Source organism: Bombina bombina, chromosome 2, assembly GCF_027579735.1.
Source record: "Bombina bombina isolate aBomBom1 chromosome 2, aBomBom1.pri, whole genome shotgun sequence".
NCBI lineage: Eukaryota > Metazoa > Chordata > Amphibia > Anura > Bombinatoridae > Bombina > Bombina bombina.
In genome coordinates this window covers 1,113,512,115-1,113,532,483 of record NC_069500.1, presented here as the reverse complement: position 1 = coordinate 1,113,532,483, position 20,369 = coordinate 1,113,512,115, and the positions used below count along the sequence as shown (strand labels likewise).

Below are 20,369 nucleotides of genomic sequence, written 5' to 3'. Positions count from 1 at the left end.
CGCTATGTTTGGCATTTGTAAATAAATGTTATGTGCATTGAACCGCTGCTCGTGCTCATTTTTTTCACTCCTTGTTATATTTATTAACCCCTAATCTGCCCCCCACAACGTCGCCTCCACCTGCCTACACTTATTAACCCCTAATCTGCCTCACTAACCCTATAATAAATAGTATTAATCCCTAATCTGCCCTCCCTAACATCGCCGACACCTAACTTCAATTATTAACCCCTAATCTGCCGACCGGAGCTCACCGCTATTCTAATAAATGTATTAACCCCTAAAGCTAAGTCTAACCCTAACACTAACACCCCCCTAACTTAAATATAATTTAAATCTAACAAAATAAATTAACTCTTATTAAATAAATTATTCCTATTTAAAGCTAAATACTTACCTGTAAAATAAATCCTAATATAGCTACAACATAAATTATAATTATATTATAGCTATTTTAGGATTAATATTTATTTTACAGGTAACTTTGTATTTATTTTAACCAGGTACAATAGCTATTAAATAGTTAAGAACTATTTAATAGCTAAAATAGTTAAAATAATTACAAAATTACCTGTAAAATAAATCCTAACCTAAGTTACAATTAAACCTAACACTATACTATCATTAAATTAATTAAATAAAATACCTACAATTACCTACAATTAAACCTAACACTACACTATCAATACATTAATTAAATACAATACCTACAAATAACTACAATGAAATAAACTAACTAAAGTACAAAAAATAAAAAAGAACTAAGTTACAAAAAATAAAAAAAATATTTACAAACATAAGAAAAATATTACAACAATTTTAAACTAATTACACCTACTCTAAGCCCCCTAATAAAATAACAAAGACCCCCAAAATAAAAAATGCCCTACCCTATTCTAAATTACTAAAGTTCAAAGCTCTTTTACTTTACCAGCCCTGAACAGGGCCCTTTGCGGGGCATGCCCCAAGAAGTTCAGCTCTTTTGCCTGTAAAGAAAAATATACAATACCCCCCCCCCCCCCAACATTACAACCCACCACCCACATACCCCTAATCTAACCCAAACCCCCCTTAAATAAACCTAACACTAAGCCCCTGAAGATCATCCTACCTTGTCTTCACCTCACCGGGTATCACCGATCGGTCCTGGCTCCAAAATCGGAATCAGCCAGATTGAGCTCGCATTCTATTGGCTGATCGGAACAGCCAATAGAATGCGAGCTCAATCTGATTGGCTGATTGGATCAGCCAATCGGATTGATCTTGATTCTGATTGGCTGATTCCATCAGCCAATCAGAATATTCCTACCTTAATTCCGATTGGCTGATAGAATCCTATCAGCCAATCGGAATTCAAGGGACGCCATCTTGGATGACGTCCCTTAAAGGAACCGTCATTCTTCAGTTGGACGTCGCTGGATGAAGATGTGTCCGCGGTGGAGGTCTTCAGGATGGAGCCGGTCCTCATCGGATGAAGATAGAAGATGGCGCTTGGAAGATGATGGTTGCCGGTCCGGATCTACTCTTCTTCCCGGATAGGATGAAGACTTTGGAGCCTCTTCTGGACCTCTTCAGCCACCGGATGATGGATCGCCAGCCCCCGCTTGGATTGGATGAAGATTTTGGAGCCAGGACCGATCGGTGATACCCGGTGAGGTGAAGACAAGGTAGGATGATCTTCAGGGGCTTAGTGTTAGGTTTATTTAAGGGGGGTTTGGGTTAGATTAGGGGTATGTGGGTGTTGGGTTGTAATGTTGGGGGGGGGTATTGTATGTTTTTTTTTACAGGCAAAAGAGCTGAACTTCTTGGGGCATGCCCCGCAAAGGGCCCTGTTCAGGGCTGGTAAGGTAAAAGAGCTTTGAAATTTAGTAATTTAGAATAGGGTAGGGCATTTTTTATTTTGGGGGTCTTTGTTATTTTTTTAGGGGGCTTAGAGTAGGTGTAATTAGTTTAAAATTGTTGTAATATTTTTCTTATGTTTGTAAATATTTTTTTATTTTTTGTAACTTAGTTCTTTTTTATTTTTTGTACTTTAGTTAGTTTATTTCATTGTAGTTATTTGTAGGTATTGTATTTAATTAATGTATTGATAGTGTAGTGTTAGGTTTAATTGTAGGTAATTGTAGGTATTTTATTTAATTAATTTAATGATAGTATAGTGTTAGGTTTAATTGTAACATAGGTTAGGATTTATTTTACAGGTAATTTTGTAATTATTTTAGCTATTAAATAGTTCTTAACTATTTAATAGCTATTGTACCTGGTTAAAATAAATACAAAGTTACCTGTAAAATAAATATTAATCCTAAAATAGCTATAATATAATTATAATTTATATTGTAGCTATATTAGGATTTATTTTACAGGTAAGTATTTAGCTTTAAATAGGAATAATTTATTTAATAAGAGTTAATTAATTTCGTTAGATTTAAATTATATTTAAGTTAGGGGGGTGTTAGTGTTAGGGTTAGACTTAGCTTTAGGGGTAATACATTTATTAGAATAGCGGTGAGCTCCGGTCGGCAGATTAGGGGTTAATAATTGAAGTTAGGTGTCGGCGATGTTAGGGAGGGCAGATTAGGGGTTAATACTATTTATTATAGGGTTAGTGAGGCGGATTAGGGGTTAATAACTTTATTATAGTAGCGGTGCGGTCTGCTCATCAGATTAGGGGTTAATAAGTGGAGGCAGGTGGAGGCGACGTTGAGGGGGGCAGATTAGGGGTTAATAAATATAATATAGGGGTCGGCGGTGTTAGGGGCAGCAGATTAGGGGTACATAAGGATAACTTAAGTAGCGGCGCATTGCGGTCAGCAGATTAGGGGTTAATTATTGTAGGTAGCTGGCTGCGACGTTGTGGGGGGCAGGTTAGGGGTTAATAAATATAATATAGGGGTCGGCGGTGTTAGGGGCAGCAGATTAGGGATACATAAGGATAACGTAGGTGGCGGTCGGCAGATTAGGGGTTAAAAAAATTTAATCGAGTGGCGGCGATGTGGGGGGGCCTCGGTTTAGGGGTACATAGGTAGTTTATGGGTGTTAGTGTACTTTAGAGTACAGTAGTTAAGAGCTTTATGAACCGGCGTTAGCCCAGAAATGCAAGATAACATTTATAGGGATCAGATGGGTAGAGGGCCCTGCTGAGAGTTGCACTGTTGTAGTCGGCTCTTATGAAGGCGATCTACAAACACCTGGGCTCATAGGCTTACATTCTAAGGGGTTCAAGGGGAAAGCAATGGAGTTAGGAAAGGTTAGAGTAGGTTGTATGCCTCTCTGAATAGTAGAGTCTTTAGGGAGCGTTTGAAGCTGTTAAAACTAGGAGAGAGTCTTGTTGAGCGAGGCAGGGAGTTTCACAAGCTGGGAGACAGTCTGGAGAAGTCCTGTAAACGGGAATGTGAGGAAGCAACAAGAGAGGAGGAGAGTAGGAGATCGTGAGCAGAGCGAAGGGGACGGGAGGGATAGTATCTGGAGACAAGGTCTGAAATGTTGGGGGGAGCAGTGCAGTTGAGGGCTTTGTGTTTCAGAGTGAGGATTTTGTGTTTAATCCTGGAGGCAAGAGGAAGCCAGTGAAGGGATTGGCAGAGAGGTGCAGCAGATGAAGAGGGACGTGTAAGGAAGATTCATTATGAATTGTAAAGGAGCTAGGCGGCAGCTAGGTAGACCAGAGAGGACGGAGTTGCAATAGTCAAGGTGGGAAAGGATTAGAGAGTGGATTAAAATCTTAGTTGTGTCTTGTGTAAGGAAATGTATAATTTTAGAGATGTTTTTAAGGTGGAAGCGGCAGGCTTTAGCCAAGGACTGAATGTAAGGAGTGAAAGAAAGGTCTGAGTCAACTGTGACCCCAAGACATCGGGCATGCAGGGTAGGGGTAATGATGGAATTATCAACAGTTATAGAAAATTGGGGGGGGGATTTTAAAAGAAGGGGGGGGGGAATAAGGAGCTCAGTTTTGGAAAGATTTAGCTTAAGGTAGTGAGAGGACATCCAAGATGATATATGAGAAAGACAGTTAGTGACACGGGTTAGTAAGGAAGGAGGTAGGTCTGGTGCAGAGAGGTAGATCTGGGTGTCATTGGCATACAAATGGTATTAAAACCCGTGGGACTTTATTAAGGAACCTAATAGCGACGTGTAGATTAAAAAGAGAAAGGGGACCAAGGACGAACCCTTTAGGTACCCCAACAGAAAGTGGTAACAGAGCAGAGGATGCTACAGAGAAGGCTACACTAAAGGTACGGTTAGATAGATAGGAAGAGAACCACGAGATAGCTGTGTCACAGATGCCGAAGGATTGGAGGGTTTGGAGCAAAAGAGGGTGGTTGACAGTGTCAAAGACTGCAGACAGATCAAGGAGGATAAGCAGAGAGAAGTGGCCTTTGGATTTTACTGTTTTTAAGTCATTGGTAACCTTGACAATTGCTGTCTCTGGAGTTATGTGGAGGGAATACAAATTGCAGTGGGTCAAGAAGATAGTTTAGTGCAAGAAAATGGGATAGGCGTGCATATACTAGCTTTGAGGCAAGAGGGAGCTTTGAGGCAAGAGGGAGTAGGGAAATAGGGCGATAGTTGGATGGGGAAGTTGGATCAAGGGAAGGTTTTTTGAGGATAGGTGTGACCAGTGCATGTTTTAGAGAAGAGGGAAATATGCCAATGCTGAGGGAGAGGTTGAAAATGTGTGTGAGTATAGGGGTGAGGGTAGAAGAGAGGGAGGGCAGTAGTTGAGGGGACAGGTAGTGGGGTGGGAGGACAGTATAAGGCATATTTGTGCAGCAACCAATCAGCAGCTACTGAGCCTATCTAGATATGCTTTTCAGCAAGTATATCAACAGAATGAAGCAAATTAGATAATAGAAGTAAATTAGAAAATTGTTTAAAATTGCATGCTCTTTCTAATTCATGAAAGAAAAAATGTGGGTTTCATGTTCCTTTAATGCCTCACTTAGTCATAGGGACTCAAGAGCATTCACATCTTTAGCACTTTATAGCAATAACAGTTGTTGCAATATACATTGATGCATACACTGATGCCATAAATACTAAAGATGGTTGTTCGTTCCCCATAAGCCCACCTTGGTTTACTTTTCAACAAAGGATACCAAAAGAAAGAAACACATTTGAGAGAAGTAAATTGGACTTTTTTTTTATTTGTCTCAAGCATGCAAATGTAATGCGTGTGTGTTTGTTATAGATTAGATAGATTATGATGATTAGTATTATTATGACTAACTTGACAAGACAGGGAAGTAAAAATAGTAGCAGATGTAATAAGACGTTAATACTTGAGTCAATAAATAACAGACCTGAATAAAGTTTCTTTTATCATGTGTCACATGCTATATCCTCATACTTTTATAAATAATAAAATAATGTCTATCACAAGCAAAGAACAAACTATGGAAACATGGGCATTGAGCATGGATTAGTTATTGTTTGTTTTGAAATGAGTATATCTGTCATGGGGATTGAACAGACTTGGTTAAAAGAGATGATGTTTTGATGGTTGGACTGTCTTGCAAAGAAATATAAAAGAAAGCTAATTTGTATATGAAAAACAAAAATACATTTTTTATATTTTTATTAACAGGTCATTAGCCTCAATGCAAAATGGAAAGAAAATCAAGAGTGGCACTCACATTGTTGCAAAATCTCGCTATTTGGGAACATTGATGGTATTGGATACATCACAAAAACAGATCAGCTCCAATGCAGTAGCTGAAGATTCTTTACGGGCTGCTGTTTATCAGGTAATGGAAAAAAAAAACAATTTTCAATGGTAGAGACGTAATATTGCCCTAATGCCCAAAGCAACAGCCATCAACAGTAGTTAACAGTTAATAGTAGCCATGTCTTCTCACAATAGCAGTCAGTAACACTCACTCCTTAAAGAGACAGTATACTCTAAACATTTGTTATTATGCTTATGAAAAACACTATTTACCTTTGTTAACATTTTATGCATGAAAATTAAGGATTAAGCAATGCAACAAATAAAGGGGACTTTCAGTCACAAAGTATAAAATACTTCATGCTGAAAGTTCCTTTATTTGTCTGCAGCATTCTCCGCGCTGAGCGCCTCAGGCCGCCCACAGCAGAAGGCTATTTAACACTGAGGTGATTTTAGCCAATAGCCGTGCAGGCCAGCTGGCATTATGCCAGATAGCAAGCACACTATTGGCTAAAATCACCTCAGTGGTAAATAGAGTTCTTCTGTGGGCAGCCATAGGTGTTCAGCACAGCAAACGCTGCAGACAAGTTAAAGGAACTTTCATCATGAAGTTTTTTTTTTACTTCATGACTGAAAGTCCCCTTTATTTGTTGCATTGCTAAATCCTAGCGTTTAAGAAACACTAGGATTTACTATCACTTTAAGGACTGATTATTCATTGTTTGCTTAACAGAAATCCCATTGTTATATTGGTGGACAGTAATTACACATCATTACCAGAAAAACACTTGAATGCATTTTAAAATAACATCTTTTAGATTGAACAAAGAAAACAATCTGTGTTTTAGCAACCCATTCTAAAGTACTTGTATTATACTATAGCAATATTTTCCAACATCAGCAAATGTAAGTAGAAAAAAAAACTATTTTGAAATCCTGTAGTTTTACTAGAATCTTACTTGATACGACAGATTGGTTTTATTTTGTCCAGTCAATAAAAAACTATGCAGATCTGTACATTGCTAGAAATTTATAAAGTAAATACTATTTCACGTTAAACATTTGTTTTTGCTTAAAGGGACATTGTACTCCGTTTTCTCTCCTTTAATGTGTTCCCAGTTTTCCCATTTTACCTACTAGAGTGTATTGTTAACAAATTATTTTTTCATTGGAAATAGCTGATTTTGCTGATTGTATCCCCACCTATACTGAGCATTTTTTAACTTAAAGGGACACTGAACCCAAATTTTTTCTTTTGTGATTCAGATAGAGCATGCAATTTTAAGCAACTTTCTAATTTACTCCTATTATCAAATATTCTTCATTATCTTGGTATCTTTATTTGAAAAGCAAGAATGTAAGTTTAGATGCCGGCCCATTTTTGGTGAACAACCTGGGTTGTTCTTGCTGATTGATGGATTTATTTAACCGACCAATAAACAAGTGCTATCCAGGGTTCTGAACTAAAAAATAGCTTAGATGCCTTATTTTTAAATAAAGATAGCAAGAGAACGAAAAAAAATGATAATAGGAGTAAATTAGAAAGTTACTTAAAATTGCACGCTCTATCTGAATCACAAAAGAAAAAAAATTGGGTTCAGTGTCCCTTTAAGTTCTGGTTACAAAACCAAAACATGTAACCAAGAATGTTTAGATAAAATAATGCTCCCAGTGCAGGGCTGTGACAGAGAGGTACTAAATGTTCATTTTCTATTGCTCTTTCTGATTATTGGCCTTAAGTAAACAGTCATAAAGAAGATTATGTATTGTGTAAATAATTAGACTTAAATAATAAATACTTAAATCATGTATTCTCTCTCTACATGATCAACCCATTGTATTGGTTTATGGTTTCAGTTAGCAGAAACAGCTATTTTATATACAAAAATATAACTAATGATAATATTTCTCATATATTCTATGCTCTGCAGCTGGTAAAACTAGTAATTAGAAACTCATTAAGGAGAAACCAATTTTACAGTACAATGTCCCTTTAAATACTACCAAAACTTGTTGGTGCTGGACAGATCGGAAATACGGTTTCTAGACTTAAGGGTAGATTTAACAAGCAGCGGATGCTGCTTCCTACACCTGAAGTTTCAGGCTCGCCTGACACTTAAGTTAAGAAGCAGCGGTCATAAGAAATCATTCCAATCTGATACAATCGGGATGATTGACACCCCCTGCTAGCGGACGCAAATGTGCAGGGGGCGGCATTGCACAAGCATTTCACAAGAAATATTTGTTCAATGTTAAATGCTGACAGCGTATGCTGTGGGCATTTAACGATGTCAGGCGGACATGATTTGCTACAGCACTTGGTAAATCTAACCCTTAGAAACCCTGTTGCATTTTGGAAATTAATATAAGCTTCAAAACCATTTGTATTCCACATGTCACAATATATATATATATATATATAAATAAACCATTTAAAAATCAAGGAACAAGGTAAACAACAGCCTTTTGTTAGTCCCAAATTTCAATAGTATGAATAAAGAACTGGAAAAGGAATGTAATGCTTATTAATTGAAAAGTTATTTTTTATATACTGTTATATTATCTGTGTCATAATAAAAAATAATAGTGATTCCATTGCAACTGAAGAAAATATTTCTCCAACATAGGTGTGTCCGGTCCACGGCGTCATCCTTACTTGTGGGATATTCTCTTCCCCAACAGGAAATGGCAAAGAGCCCAGCAAAGCTGGTCACATGATCCCTCCTAGGCTCCGCCTTCCCCAGTCATTCTCTTTGCCGTTGCACAGGCGACATCTCCACGGAGATGGCTAAGAGTTTTTTGGTGTTTAAATGTAGTTTTTATTCTTCAATCAAGAGTTTGTTATTTTAAAATAGTGCTGGTATGTACTATTTACTCTGAAACAGAAAGGAGATGAAGATTTCTGTTTGTAAGAGGAAAATGATTTTAGCAACCGTTACTAAAATTGATGGCTGTTTCCACACAGGACTGTTGAGATGAATTAACTTCATTTGGGGGAAACAGTGAGCAGACTTTTGCTGCTTGAGGTATGACACATTTCTAACAAGACTTGGTAATGCTGGAAGCTGTCATTTTCCCTATGGGATCCGGTAAGCCATTTTCTTAATTTTTAATATAAGAATAAAGGGCTTCACAAGGGCTTTAAAGACTGGTAGACATTTTTCTGGGCTAAAACGATTACTTTATAAGCATATTTAATGGTTTATAACTTTGGAGAGTTATTTTAATCTTGTGAATTCTGTTAAAAAAACGGCAGGCACTGTATTGGACACCTTTTTCACTGGGGGCCTTTTCTAGTCATAGGCAGAGCCTCATTTTCGCGCCACTAATGCGCAGTTGTTTTTGAGAAGCAAGGCATGCAGATGCATGTGTGAGGAGCTCAGATCCACTGAAAAAGCTTATTGAAGGCGTCATTTGGTATCGTATTCCCCTCTGGGCTTGGTTGGGTCTCAGCAAAGCAGATACCAGGGACTGTATAGGGGTTAAATGTAAAAACGGCTCCGGTTCCGTTATTTTAAGAGTTAAAGCTTTCAAATTTGGTGTGCAATACTTTTAAGGCTTTAAGACACTGTGGTGAAATTTTGGTGAATTTTGAACAATTCCTTCATACTTTTTCGCATATTCAGTAATAAAGTGTGTTCAGTTTAAAATTTAAAGAGACAGTAACGGTTTTATTTTAAAACGTTTTTTGTGCTTTGTTATCAAGTTTATGCCTATTAACATGTCTGAACTAGCAGATAGACGATGTTCTGTATGTTCGGAAGCCAAGGTTCCTCTCCATTTAAATATATGTGATGAATGTGACAAACAAAGTAGGGACAATGATGCCACTGATAATAATGTTGCCCAAACTGATTCCTTAAGTGAGGGGAGTAAGCATGGTACTGCATCATCTCCTTCCATGTCTACACCAGTCTTGCCCGCTCAGGAGGTCCCTAGTGCATCTAGTGCGCCAATCCTCCTTACTATGCAACAATTAACGGCTGTAATGGATAATTCTATTAAAAACATTTTAGCCAAAATGCCCACTTATCAGCGAAAGCGTGACTGCTCTGTTTTAGATACTGAAGAGCATGAGGACGCTGATGATAATGGTTCTGACATGCCCTTACACCAGTCTGAAGGGGCCAGGGAGGTTTTGTCTGAGGGAGAAATTTCAGATTCAGGAAAAATTTCTCAACAAGCTGAACCTGACGTTATTACATTCAAATTTAAATTGGAACATCTCCGCGCTCTGCTTAAGGAGGTGTTATCTACTCTGGATGATTGTGACAATTTGGTCATTCCAGAGAAATTATGTAAGATGGACAAGTTCCTAGAGGTCCCGGTGCCCCCCGAAGCTTTTCCTATACCCAAGCGGGTGGCGGACATTGTAAATAAAGAATGGGAAAGGCCCGGCATACCTTTTGTCCCTCCCCCTATATTTAAGAAATTATTTCCTATGGTCGACCCCAGGAAGGACTTATGGCAGACAGTCCCCAAGGTCGAGGGGGCGGTTTCTACTCTAAACAAACGCACCACTATCCCTATAGAAGATAGTTGTGCTTTCAAAGATCCTATGGATAAAAGATTAGAGGGTTTGCTTAAAAAGATGTTTGTTCAGCAAGGTTACCTTCTACAACCAATTTCATGCATTGTTCCTGTCACTACAGCAGCGTGTTTCTGGTTCGAAGAACTAGAAAAGTCGCTCAATAAAGCATCTTCTTATGAGGAGGTTATGGACAGAGTTCAAGCACTTAAATTGGCTAACTCTTTTACCTTAGACGCCACTTTGCAATTAGCTAGATTAGCGGCGAAAAATTCAGGTTTTGCTATTGTGGCGCGCAGAGCGCTTTGGCTAAAGTCTTGGTCAGCGGATGTGTCCTCCAAGAACAAATTGCTTAACATCCCTTTCAAGGGGAAAACGCTATTTGGCCCTGATTTGAAAGAGATTATTTCAGACATCACTGGGGGAAAGGGCCACGCCCTTCCTCAGGATAGGTCTTTTAAGGCTAAAAATAAAACAAATTTTCGTCCCTTTCGCAGAAACGGACCAGCCTCAAACTCTACATCCTCTAAGCAAGAGGGTAATTCTTCTCAAACCAAGCCAGCCTGGAGACCGATGCAAGGCTGGAACAAAGGTAAACAGGCCAAGAAGCCTGCTACCGCTACCAAGACAGCATGAGATGCTGGCCCCCGATCCGGGACCAGATCTGGTGGGGGGCAGACTCTCTCTCTTCGCTCAGGCTTGGGCAAGAGATGTTCAGGATCCTTGGGCGCTAGAAATAGTTTCTCAAGGTTATCTCCTGGAATTCAAGGAACTACCCCCAAGGGGAAGGTTCCACAGGTCTCAATTGTCTTCAGACCAAATAAAAAGACAGGCATTCTTACATTGTGTAGAAGACCTGTTAAAAATGGGAGTGATTCATCCTGTTCCATTAGGAGAACAAGGGATGGGGTTTTACTCCAATCTGTTCATAGTTCCCAAAAAAGAGGGAACATTCAGGCCAATTTTGGATCTCAAGATCCTAAACAAATTTCTCAGGGTTCCATCGTTCAAAATGGAAACCATTCGGACAATTCTTCCTACCATCCAGGAAGGTCAATTCATGACCACGGTGGATTTAAAGGATGCGTATCTACATATTCCTATCCACAAGGAACATCATCGGTTCCTAAGATTCGCCTTTCTGGACAGGCATTACCAGTTTGTGGCACTTCCATTCGGATTAGCCACTGCTCCAAGAATTTTCACAAAGGTACTAGGGTCCCTTCTAGCGGTGCTAAGGCCAAGGGGCATTGCAGTAGTACCTTACTTGGACGACATTCTAATTCAAGCGTCGTCTCTGCCACAAGCAAAGGCTCATACGGACATTGTCCTAGCCTTTCTCAGATCTCACGGGTGGAAAGTGAACGTAGAAAAAAGTTTTCTATTCCCGTCAACAAGAGTTCCCTTCTTGGGAACAATAATAGACTCCTTAGAAATGAAGATTTTTCTGACAGAGGCCAGAAAATCAAAACTTCTAAGCTCTTGTCAAGTACTTCATTCTGTTCTTCTTCCTTCCATAGCGCAGTGCATGGAAGTAATAGGTTTGATGGTTGCGGCAATGGACATAGTTCCTTTTGCGCGGATTCATCTAAGACCATTACAACTGTGCATGCTCAGACAGTGGAATGGGGATTATACAGACTTGTCCCCGACGATCCAAGTAGATCAGAGGACCAGAGATTCACTCCGTTGGTGGCTGACCCTGGACAACCTGTCTCAAGGGATGAGCTTCCGCAGACCAGAGTGGGTCATTGTCACGACCGACGCCAGCCTGGTGGGCTGGGGCGCGGTCTGGAACTCCCTGAAAGCTCAGGGTCTATGGTCTCGGGAAGAATCTCTTCTCCCGATAAACATTCTGGAACTGAGAGCGATATTCAATGCTCTCAAGGCTTGGCCTCAACTAGCAAAGGCCAAATTCATAAGGTTTCAATCAGACAACATGACGACTGTTGCATATATCAACCATCAGGGGGGAACAAGGAGTTCCCTGGCGATGGAAGAAGTGACCAAAGTAATTCAATGGGCGGAGATTCACTCCTGCCACTTGTCTGCAATCCACATCCCAGGAGTGGAAAATTGGGAAGCGGATTTTCTGAGTCGTCAGACATTTCATCCGGGGGAGTGGGAACTCCATCCGGAAATCTTTGCCCACATAACTCAATTATGGGGCATTCCAGACATGGATCTGATGGCGTCTCGTCAGAACTTCAAGGTTCCTTGCTACGGGTCCAGATCCAGGGATCCCAAGGCGACTCTAGTAGATGCACTAGTAGCACCTTGGACCTTCAACCTAGCCTATGTATTCCCACCGTTTTCTCTCATTCCCAGGCTGGTAGCCAGGATCAATCAGGAGAGGGCTTCGGTGATCTTGATAGCTCCTGCGTGGCCACGCAGAACTTGGTATGCAGACCTGGTGAATATGTCATCGGCTCCACCATGGAAGCTACCTTTGAGACGGGACCTTCTTGTTCAAGGTCCGTTCGAAAATCCGAATCTGGCCTCACTCCAACTGACTGCTTGGAGATTGAACGCTTGATTTTATCAAAGCGTGGGTTCTCAGATTCTGTCATTGATACTCTTATTCAGGCTAGAAAGCCTGTAACTAGAAAAATTTACCATAAAGTATGGAAGAAATATATCTGTTGGTGCGAATCGAAAGGATTCCCATGGAACAGGGTAAAAATTCCTAAAATTCTATCCTTTCTACAAGAGGGTTTGGAGAAAGGATTATCTGCAAGTTCTTTGAAGGGACAGATTTCTGCTCTATCTGTTTTACTTCACAAAAAGCTGGCGACTGTGCCAGATGTTCAAGCTTTTGTTCAGGCTCTGGTTAGAATCAAGCCTGTTTACAAACCTTTGACTCCTCCTTGGAGTCTCAATTTAGTTATTTCAGTTCTTCAAGGGGTTCCGTTTGAACCCTTACATTCCGTAGATATTAAGTTATTATCTTGGAAAGTTTTGTTTTTGGTTGCAATTTCTTCTGCTAGAAGAGTTTCAGATTTATCTGCTCTGCAGTGTTCTCCTCCTTATCTGGTGTTCCATGCAGATAAGGTGGTTTTGCGTACTAAACCTGGTTTTCTTCCGAAAGTTGTTTCTAACAAAAATATTAACCAGGAGATAGTTGTGCCTTCTTTGTGTCCGAATCCAGTTTCAAAGAAGGAACGTTTGTTGCACAATTTGGATGTAGTTCGTGCTCTAAAATTCTATTTAGAGGCTACAAAGGATTTCAGACAAACATCTTCCTTGTTTGTTGTTTATTCTGGTAAAAGGAGAGGTCAAAAAGCAACTTCTACCTCTCTCTCTTTTTGGCTTAAAAGCATCATCCGATTGGCTTATGAGATTGCCGGACGGCAGCCTCCTGAAAGAATCACAGCTCACTCCACTAGGGCTGTGGCTTCCACATGGGCCTTCAAGAACGAGGCTTCTGTTGATCAGATATGTAAGGCAGCGACTTGGTCTTCACTGCACACTTTTACAAAATTTTACAAATTTGATACTTTTGCTTCTTCTGAGGCTATTTTTGGGAGAAAGGTTTTGCAAGCCGTGGTGCCTTCCATCTAGGTGACATGATTTGCTCCCTCCCATCATCCGTGTCCTAAAGCTTTGGTATTGGTTCCCACAAGTAAGGATGACGCCGTGGACCGGACACACCTATGTTGGAGAAAACAGAATTTATGCTTACCTGATAAATTACTTTCTCCAACGGTGTGTCCGGTCCACGGCCCGCCCTGGTTTTTTAATCAGGTCTGATGAATTATTTTCTCTAACTACAGTCACCACGGTATCATATGATTTCTCCTATGCATATTCCTCCTTTACGTCGGTCGAATGACTGGGGAAGGCGGAGCCTAGGAGGGATCATGTGACCAGCTTTGCTGGGCTCTTTGCCATTTCCTGTTGGAGAAGAGAATATCCCACAAGTAAGGATGACGCCGTGGACCGGACACACCGTTGGAGAAAGTAATTTATCAGGTAAGCATAAATTCTGTTTTTCTAGGCTTCATTATTAAAGGGACACAAAACCCACATTTTGTCTTTCATGATTCAGATAGACCATGCAATTTTAAGCAACTTTCTAATTTACTCCTATCTGAATCATGAAAGAAAAAATATGGATTTTGTGTCCCTTTAACTATTACAGAATTGATTAATAATATTAATAATTATAAGTGTGATTGTTTTCTCCATATTATTCAGTAACAATATATTGATTTCAGACCTGGCAGGAAAAGAAAAAGAGTTTTCTTCACGAACAGCAAAAATTAAAGAAGACAAAAGAAGAGCAAGAGAAAGAAAAACAAAGAAAAGTGAGTTAGTTACAAAAAAAATACTTTTTTCACTTACTAAAGCTGTTTTTGCTGCACTGCCCTGTAGCAAAATGGCTGCAGGCATTATTACTACTATTGTTAAAATATTATTTACTAAATGGAAATTTTATGCAATACTTGGTTGGTGAGAAAAGTTGATTTACTTAATTGGTTTCATGGGGTTTCAAGCAAGTGTGTCTAAACTGAGTGTATTTTAAACCTAATTTAAGCTAATGCTGTGTCTCTCGAGAGAAGGGACTTATTCATGAGATGAACTCTTTAGGTTCACTAGAAAAAATGTTGTAAACAGCCTGTTTCTTATGCACACAAATTGTTTGCAGCTTACAAATTGTAGTTTTCTTTCTAATGGTGATGAGAGTCCACAAAATTCCTTACTCTTGGGAATTCATCACCTGGCAACTAAGAGGAGGCAAAGACACCCTACAACAAAAGCTTAAATATTCCTCCTACTTCGTGTTCCCTCTGAGTATTTTCTTTGGCTTGTCAAGGAGACAGGAGAAGACGGAGATGCTCTGTGCTTACTTCTAGAATACATGGATTTTATCCCAAATTTTCCCTCTGGATATTTCCTGGAAGAGAGGGACTTTAGAGAGTATTGGCTGCACAATGTAAATCTTCTCTCTGGAGTTGTGTTCACAAGCCTGTCGGGGCTGTCACTCGGAAGTTCCTTTAGCTTCCTCCTGCTTTAGCCATGTAGAAGTACTCCCTCCTCATAGCCTTAACTGTTAGTTACAACGCAGGATGGACTGAGAATCGACAGATGGGTAAGATTAGTACAGTGGGATCTGTATTTGGGGTAAGTACCTTATTTTCTCCGATAGCCCACAGGCTACCTGCAAATACTAAGTTAGTACTTTCAAGCCAGTCATAACATTGCAGAGCTTTTTATTATTCATCCCTGTCATTCCTATGAGTCTGTTACTATTCTGAGGGTTTGTGCACAGTACAGAGGGTTGTGCACAGGAGGGGACTAGATTTTAATATTTATGTTAAGATCTACATTCTTTATTTTAGTCCCTTGATAATGTGCTAATGGAGTTTGGATGTTTTTTTAAATTTTTGGGGAAGTGTGTAATGTTTGGAGCCTCATTTAAGCTAAGGCTCCATTAAATTCCCCTGCTCAGGTGGTTGACCAGCTTCCTCCTTGCTCTGCTTGTTCACTGACTTTATTGGAGCGCTGAGAATGCGGTAGTGTTCTGCAGGGGAGTGGGGACGGTGCACAGTTATCTCTCTTGTGGGTAGTGAAAGAGCAACATCTTTTACTGCCACGGGAGAGTTCTCAGCAACCTTTCCGTTTTTGTCTCTCCTCTCAGTGCCCAAATGATTTAACACACAGTATTCAGTTATTTTGTGACTTGCTCAGCAAATACCACACGGGTGTGAGCTATTTTATTAATGCTTATTAAAGCAATGGAGTATGTCTGTGTATGTTTACACACTTTCGAGCGGCTTACCCGTGTTCTGATGATTTGTGCAGGCAAATTGCTTGGGTTATAAGTAATTCCAAAAGGAAAAAACTAAGAGGATGCGCTCATAAAAACCAGTGATATTAGATTAAACCCATTAGTGTCTGTTCTTAGAATATATTATAACTATTAGTTAAATCCAATGAATACAAAACGTATTTGTATCTTCAAATATAAAAAACATATATATCCAATAAACTTGTAACAAATTCTTGATAAGTGACAATAATTGCAAAAAGGATAACACAATAAAAACAAATGTGAAAGTTCAAGAAAAAAAATATATATCAGTGTCCAAAAGAATGTCCAATTCACAAATAAAAAGGATATGATAATTTTGATTATTCAAATGCTTGGCATGCTCCACTTGTATCCACGGTGTGGTGGGTCAGGATATCTAGGAGGAGGAGAAGACAAGGGGCGCCAACATAGTGTAAATCGTTTAAACGATTTACACTATGTTGGCGCCCCTTGTCTTCTCCTCCTCCTAAATTGCTTGGGTTGCTTGATTTAACAGAACAGCGGGATAAGTATGGTGAGGGTCAATGGCGACGATTTCCTGTTTTTTTCCGCCACTCCTCAACTCCCCTCTCTTGTGATGGCCATGACTACAGCACCTCAGTCTTTTCATGTAATGTTGAGTATCACTAGTATTATTTACTCTGTATACAATCATTGTTTCTGCTATACCTCTATAGTTATCTGTGAGTTTGTACTCTTTTTAGCACTATAGGTATTTCTTTGTGCCTTGGCACTGCCTTCTGTTATAGGGGAACAGACTGGATCTGTGCACCCTGGGTTGGATCCTTTGGGGGGTAAATCCTCAGATTTGGGCTTGTACTGCTAATACATGTAAAGTTTAAACATTGGCTCGGTTTACACTCTACTTTGTCTCATGTAACTGCATATTCTGTATACAGGGTTCTATTTATAGGCCTTATTTACTTGATTACAAAAAAATACTGCATCTAGTTTATTATGTCTGCATAATTATAGGTCTAGAGTTTTGTGTTTTCGGTTGTTAACTTTTTTTTAAAATGTACTGACTAATTTATTGTATTCAGTGTGAGTTTCTGTACTGCTCATATTCATGTATACAATTCACTGTTTCAAGATTATATAGTTCTGATGTATACCACAGTAACTATTTAAAACGGGTATTTCAGTAGCTGCTTATTTCTTTCATACAGGTTGTGAGAGTGCATGATCCACTATTCTTGGGAATAACTCTTCTCTACCACTAAAAGGAGGCAAAGATTCCCAAACCCCAAGAACTATATAAAATCCCTCCCACCTCACACATACCTTAGTCTTTACTTTGCCTCCGCTGGAGGCAGTTGAAGAATGAACATGTGCATTTGATTCTTCAAAAAGAGGGGCCCAGTTTCCCCTCAGAGTACAGTGCTTGTCAGAGGGATGTATAAGGGATATGGTTTGTGATTCTTTTTCACCTCATGGGAAATTTCTTTCATGTAATTAGCAAGAGTCCATGAGCTAGTGACGTATGGGATATACATTCCTACCAGGAGGGGCAAAGTTTCCCAAACCTCAAAATGCCTACAAATACACCCCTCACCACACCCACAAATCAGTTTTACAAACTTTGCCTCCTATGGAGGTGGTGAAGTAAGTTTGTGCTAGATTCTACGTTGATATGCGCTCCGCAGCAGGTTGGAGCCCGGTTTTCCTCTCAGCGTGCAGTGAATGTCAGAGGGATGTGAGGAGAGTATTGCCTATTTGAATTCTATGATCTCCTTCTACGGGGTCTGTTTCATAGGTTCTCTGTTATCGGTCGTAGAGATTCATCTCTTACCTCCCTTTTCAGATCGACGATATACTCTTATATATTTACCATTACCTCTGCTGATTTTCGTTTCAGTACTGGTTTGGCTTTCTACAACATGTAGATGAGTGTCCTGGGGTAAGTAAGTCTTATTTTCTGTGACACTCTAAGCTATGGTTGGGCACTTTTTTATAAAGTTCTAAATATATGTATTCAAACATTTATTTGCCTTGACTCAGGATGTTCAACATTCCTTTTTTTTCAGACAGTCAGTTTCATATTTGGGATAATGCATTTGAATCAATCATTTTTTTCTTACCTTTAAATTTGACTTTTTCCCTGTGGGCTGTTAGGCTCGCGGGGGCTGAAAATGCTTCATTTTATTGCGTCATTCTTGGCACTGACTTTTTTGGCGCAAAATTTTTTTTCTGTTTCCGGCGTCATACGTGTCGCCGGAAGTTGCGTCATTTTTGACGTTCTTTTGCGCCAAAAGTGTTGGCGTTCCGGATGTGGCATCATTTTTGGCGACAAAAAGCATTTAGGCGCCAAATAATGTGGGCGTCTTATTTGGCGCTAAAAAAATATGGGCGTCACTTTTGTCTCCACATTATTTAAGTCTCATTATTTATTGCTTCTGGTTGCTAGAAGCTTGTTCACTGGCATTTTTTCCCATTCCTGAAACTGTCATTTAAGGAATTTGATTAATTTTGCTTTATATGTTGTTTTTTCTATTACATATTGCAAGATGTCCCACGTTGCAACTGAGTCAGAAGATACTTCTGGAAAATCGCTGCCTGGTGCTGGAGCTACCAAAGCTAAGTGTATCTGCTGTAAACTTTTGGTAGCTGTTCCTCCAGCTGTTGTTTGTATTGAATGTCATGACAAACTTGTTAATGCAGATAATATTTCCTTTAGTAAAGTTCCATTACCTGTTGCTGTTCCGTCAACATCTAATACTCAGAGTGTTCCTGATAACATAAGAGATTTTTTTTCTAAATCCATTAAGAAGGCTATGTCTGTTATTCTTCCTTCTAGTAAACATAAAAAGTCTTTTAAAACTTCTCATTGTTCAGATGAATTTTTAAATGAACATCATCATTCTGATTCTGATAGTGGTTCTTCTGGTTCAGAGGATTCTGTCTCAGAGGTTGATGCTGATAAATCTTCATATTTATTTAAAATGGAATTTATTTGTTCTTTACTTAAAGAAGTCCTAATTGCATTAGAAATTGAGGATTCTGGTCCTCTTGATACTAAATCTAAACGTTTAGATAAGGTTTTTAAATCTCCTGTAGTTATTCCAGAAGTTTTTCCTGTTCCTGGTGCTATTTCTGAAGTAATTTCCAGGGAATGGAATAATTTGGGTAATTTATTTACTCCTTCTAAACGTTTTAAGCAATTATATCCTGTGCCATCTGACAGATTAGAGTTTTGGGACAAAATCCCTAAGGTTGATGGGGCTGTCTCTACTCTTGCTAAGCGTACTACTATTCCTACGGCAGATGGTACTTCCTTTAAGGATCCTTTAGATAGGAAAATTGAATCCTTTCTAAGAAAAGCTTATTTGTGTTCAGGTAATCTTCTTAGACCTGCTATATCTTTAGCGGATGTTGCTGCAGCTTCAACTTTTTGGTTGGAAGCTTTAGCGCAACAAGTTACAGATCATAATTCTCATAGCATTATTATTCTGCTTCAACATGCTAATAATTTTATTTGTGATGCCATCTTTGATATCATTAGAGTTAATGTCAGGTATATGTCTCTAGCTATTTTAGCTAGAAGAGCTTTATGGCTTAAAACTTGGAATGCTGATATGTCTTCTAAGTCTACTTTGCTTTCCCTTTCTTTCCAGGGTAATAAATTATTTGGTTCTCAGTTGGATTCTATTATCTCAACTGTTACTGGAGGGAAAGGAACTTTTTTACCTCAGGATAAAAAGTCTAAAGGTAAATTCAGGTCAAATAATCGTTTTCGTTCCTTTCGTCACAACAAGGAACAAAAGCCTGATCCTTCATCCTCAGGAGCGGTATCAGTTTGGAAACCATCTCTAGTCTGGAATAAATCCAAGCCTTTTAGAAAATCAAAGCCAGCTCCTAAGTCCACATGAAGGTGCGGCCCTCATTCCAGCTCAGCTGGTAGGGGGCAGATTACGTTTTTTCAAAGAAATTTGGATCAATTCCGTTCACAATCTTTGGATTCAGAACATTGTTTCAGAAGGGTACAGAATTGGTTTCAAGATAAGACCTCCTGCAAAGAGATTTTTTCTTTCCCGTGTCCCAGTAAATCCAGCGAAGGCTCAAGCATTTCTGAAATGTGTTTCAGATCTAGAGTTGGCTGGAGTAATTATGCCAGTTCCAGTTCTGGAACAGGGGCTGGGGTTTTATTCAAATCTCTTCATTGTACCAAAGAAGGAGAATTCCTTCAGACCAGTTCTGGATCTAAAAATATTGAATCGTTATGTAAGGATACCAACATTCAAAATGGTAACTGTAAGGACTATCCTGCCTTTTGTTCAGCAAGGGCATTATATGTCTACAATAGATTTACAGGATGCATATCTGCATATTCCGATTCATCCAGATCACTTTCAGTTTCTGAG

General features: G+C 39.3%; 1 protein-coding gene across 1 annotated transcript in view; it reads left to right on the top strand.

The window, feature by feature from the left end:
- Positions 1 to 20,369, top strand: part of MAP9 (microtubule associated protein 9) — a 263,616-nt gene that overhangs the window by 177,158 nt on the left and 66,089 nt on the right. The window contains exons 8-9 of the mRNA XM_053703765.1: positions 5,585 to 5,744; positions 14,411 to 14,500. Of these exons, the coding sequence (XP_053559740.1) occupies positions 5,585 to 5,744; positions 14,411 to 14,500 (250 nt within the window). The remainder of the gene's footprint in view (positions 1 to 5,584; positions 5,745 to 14,410; positions 14,501 to 20,369) is intronic.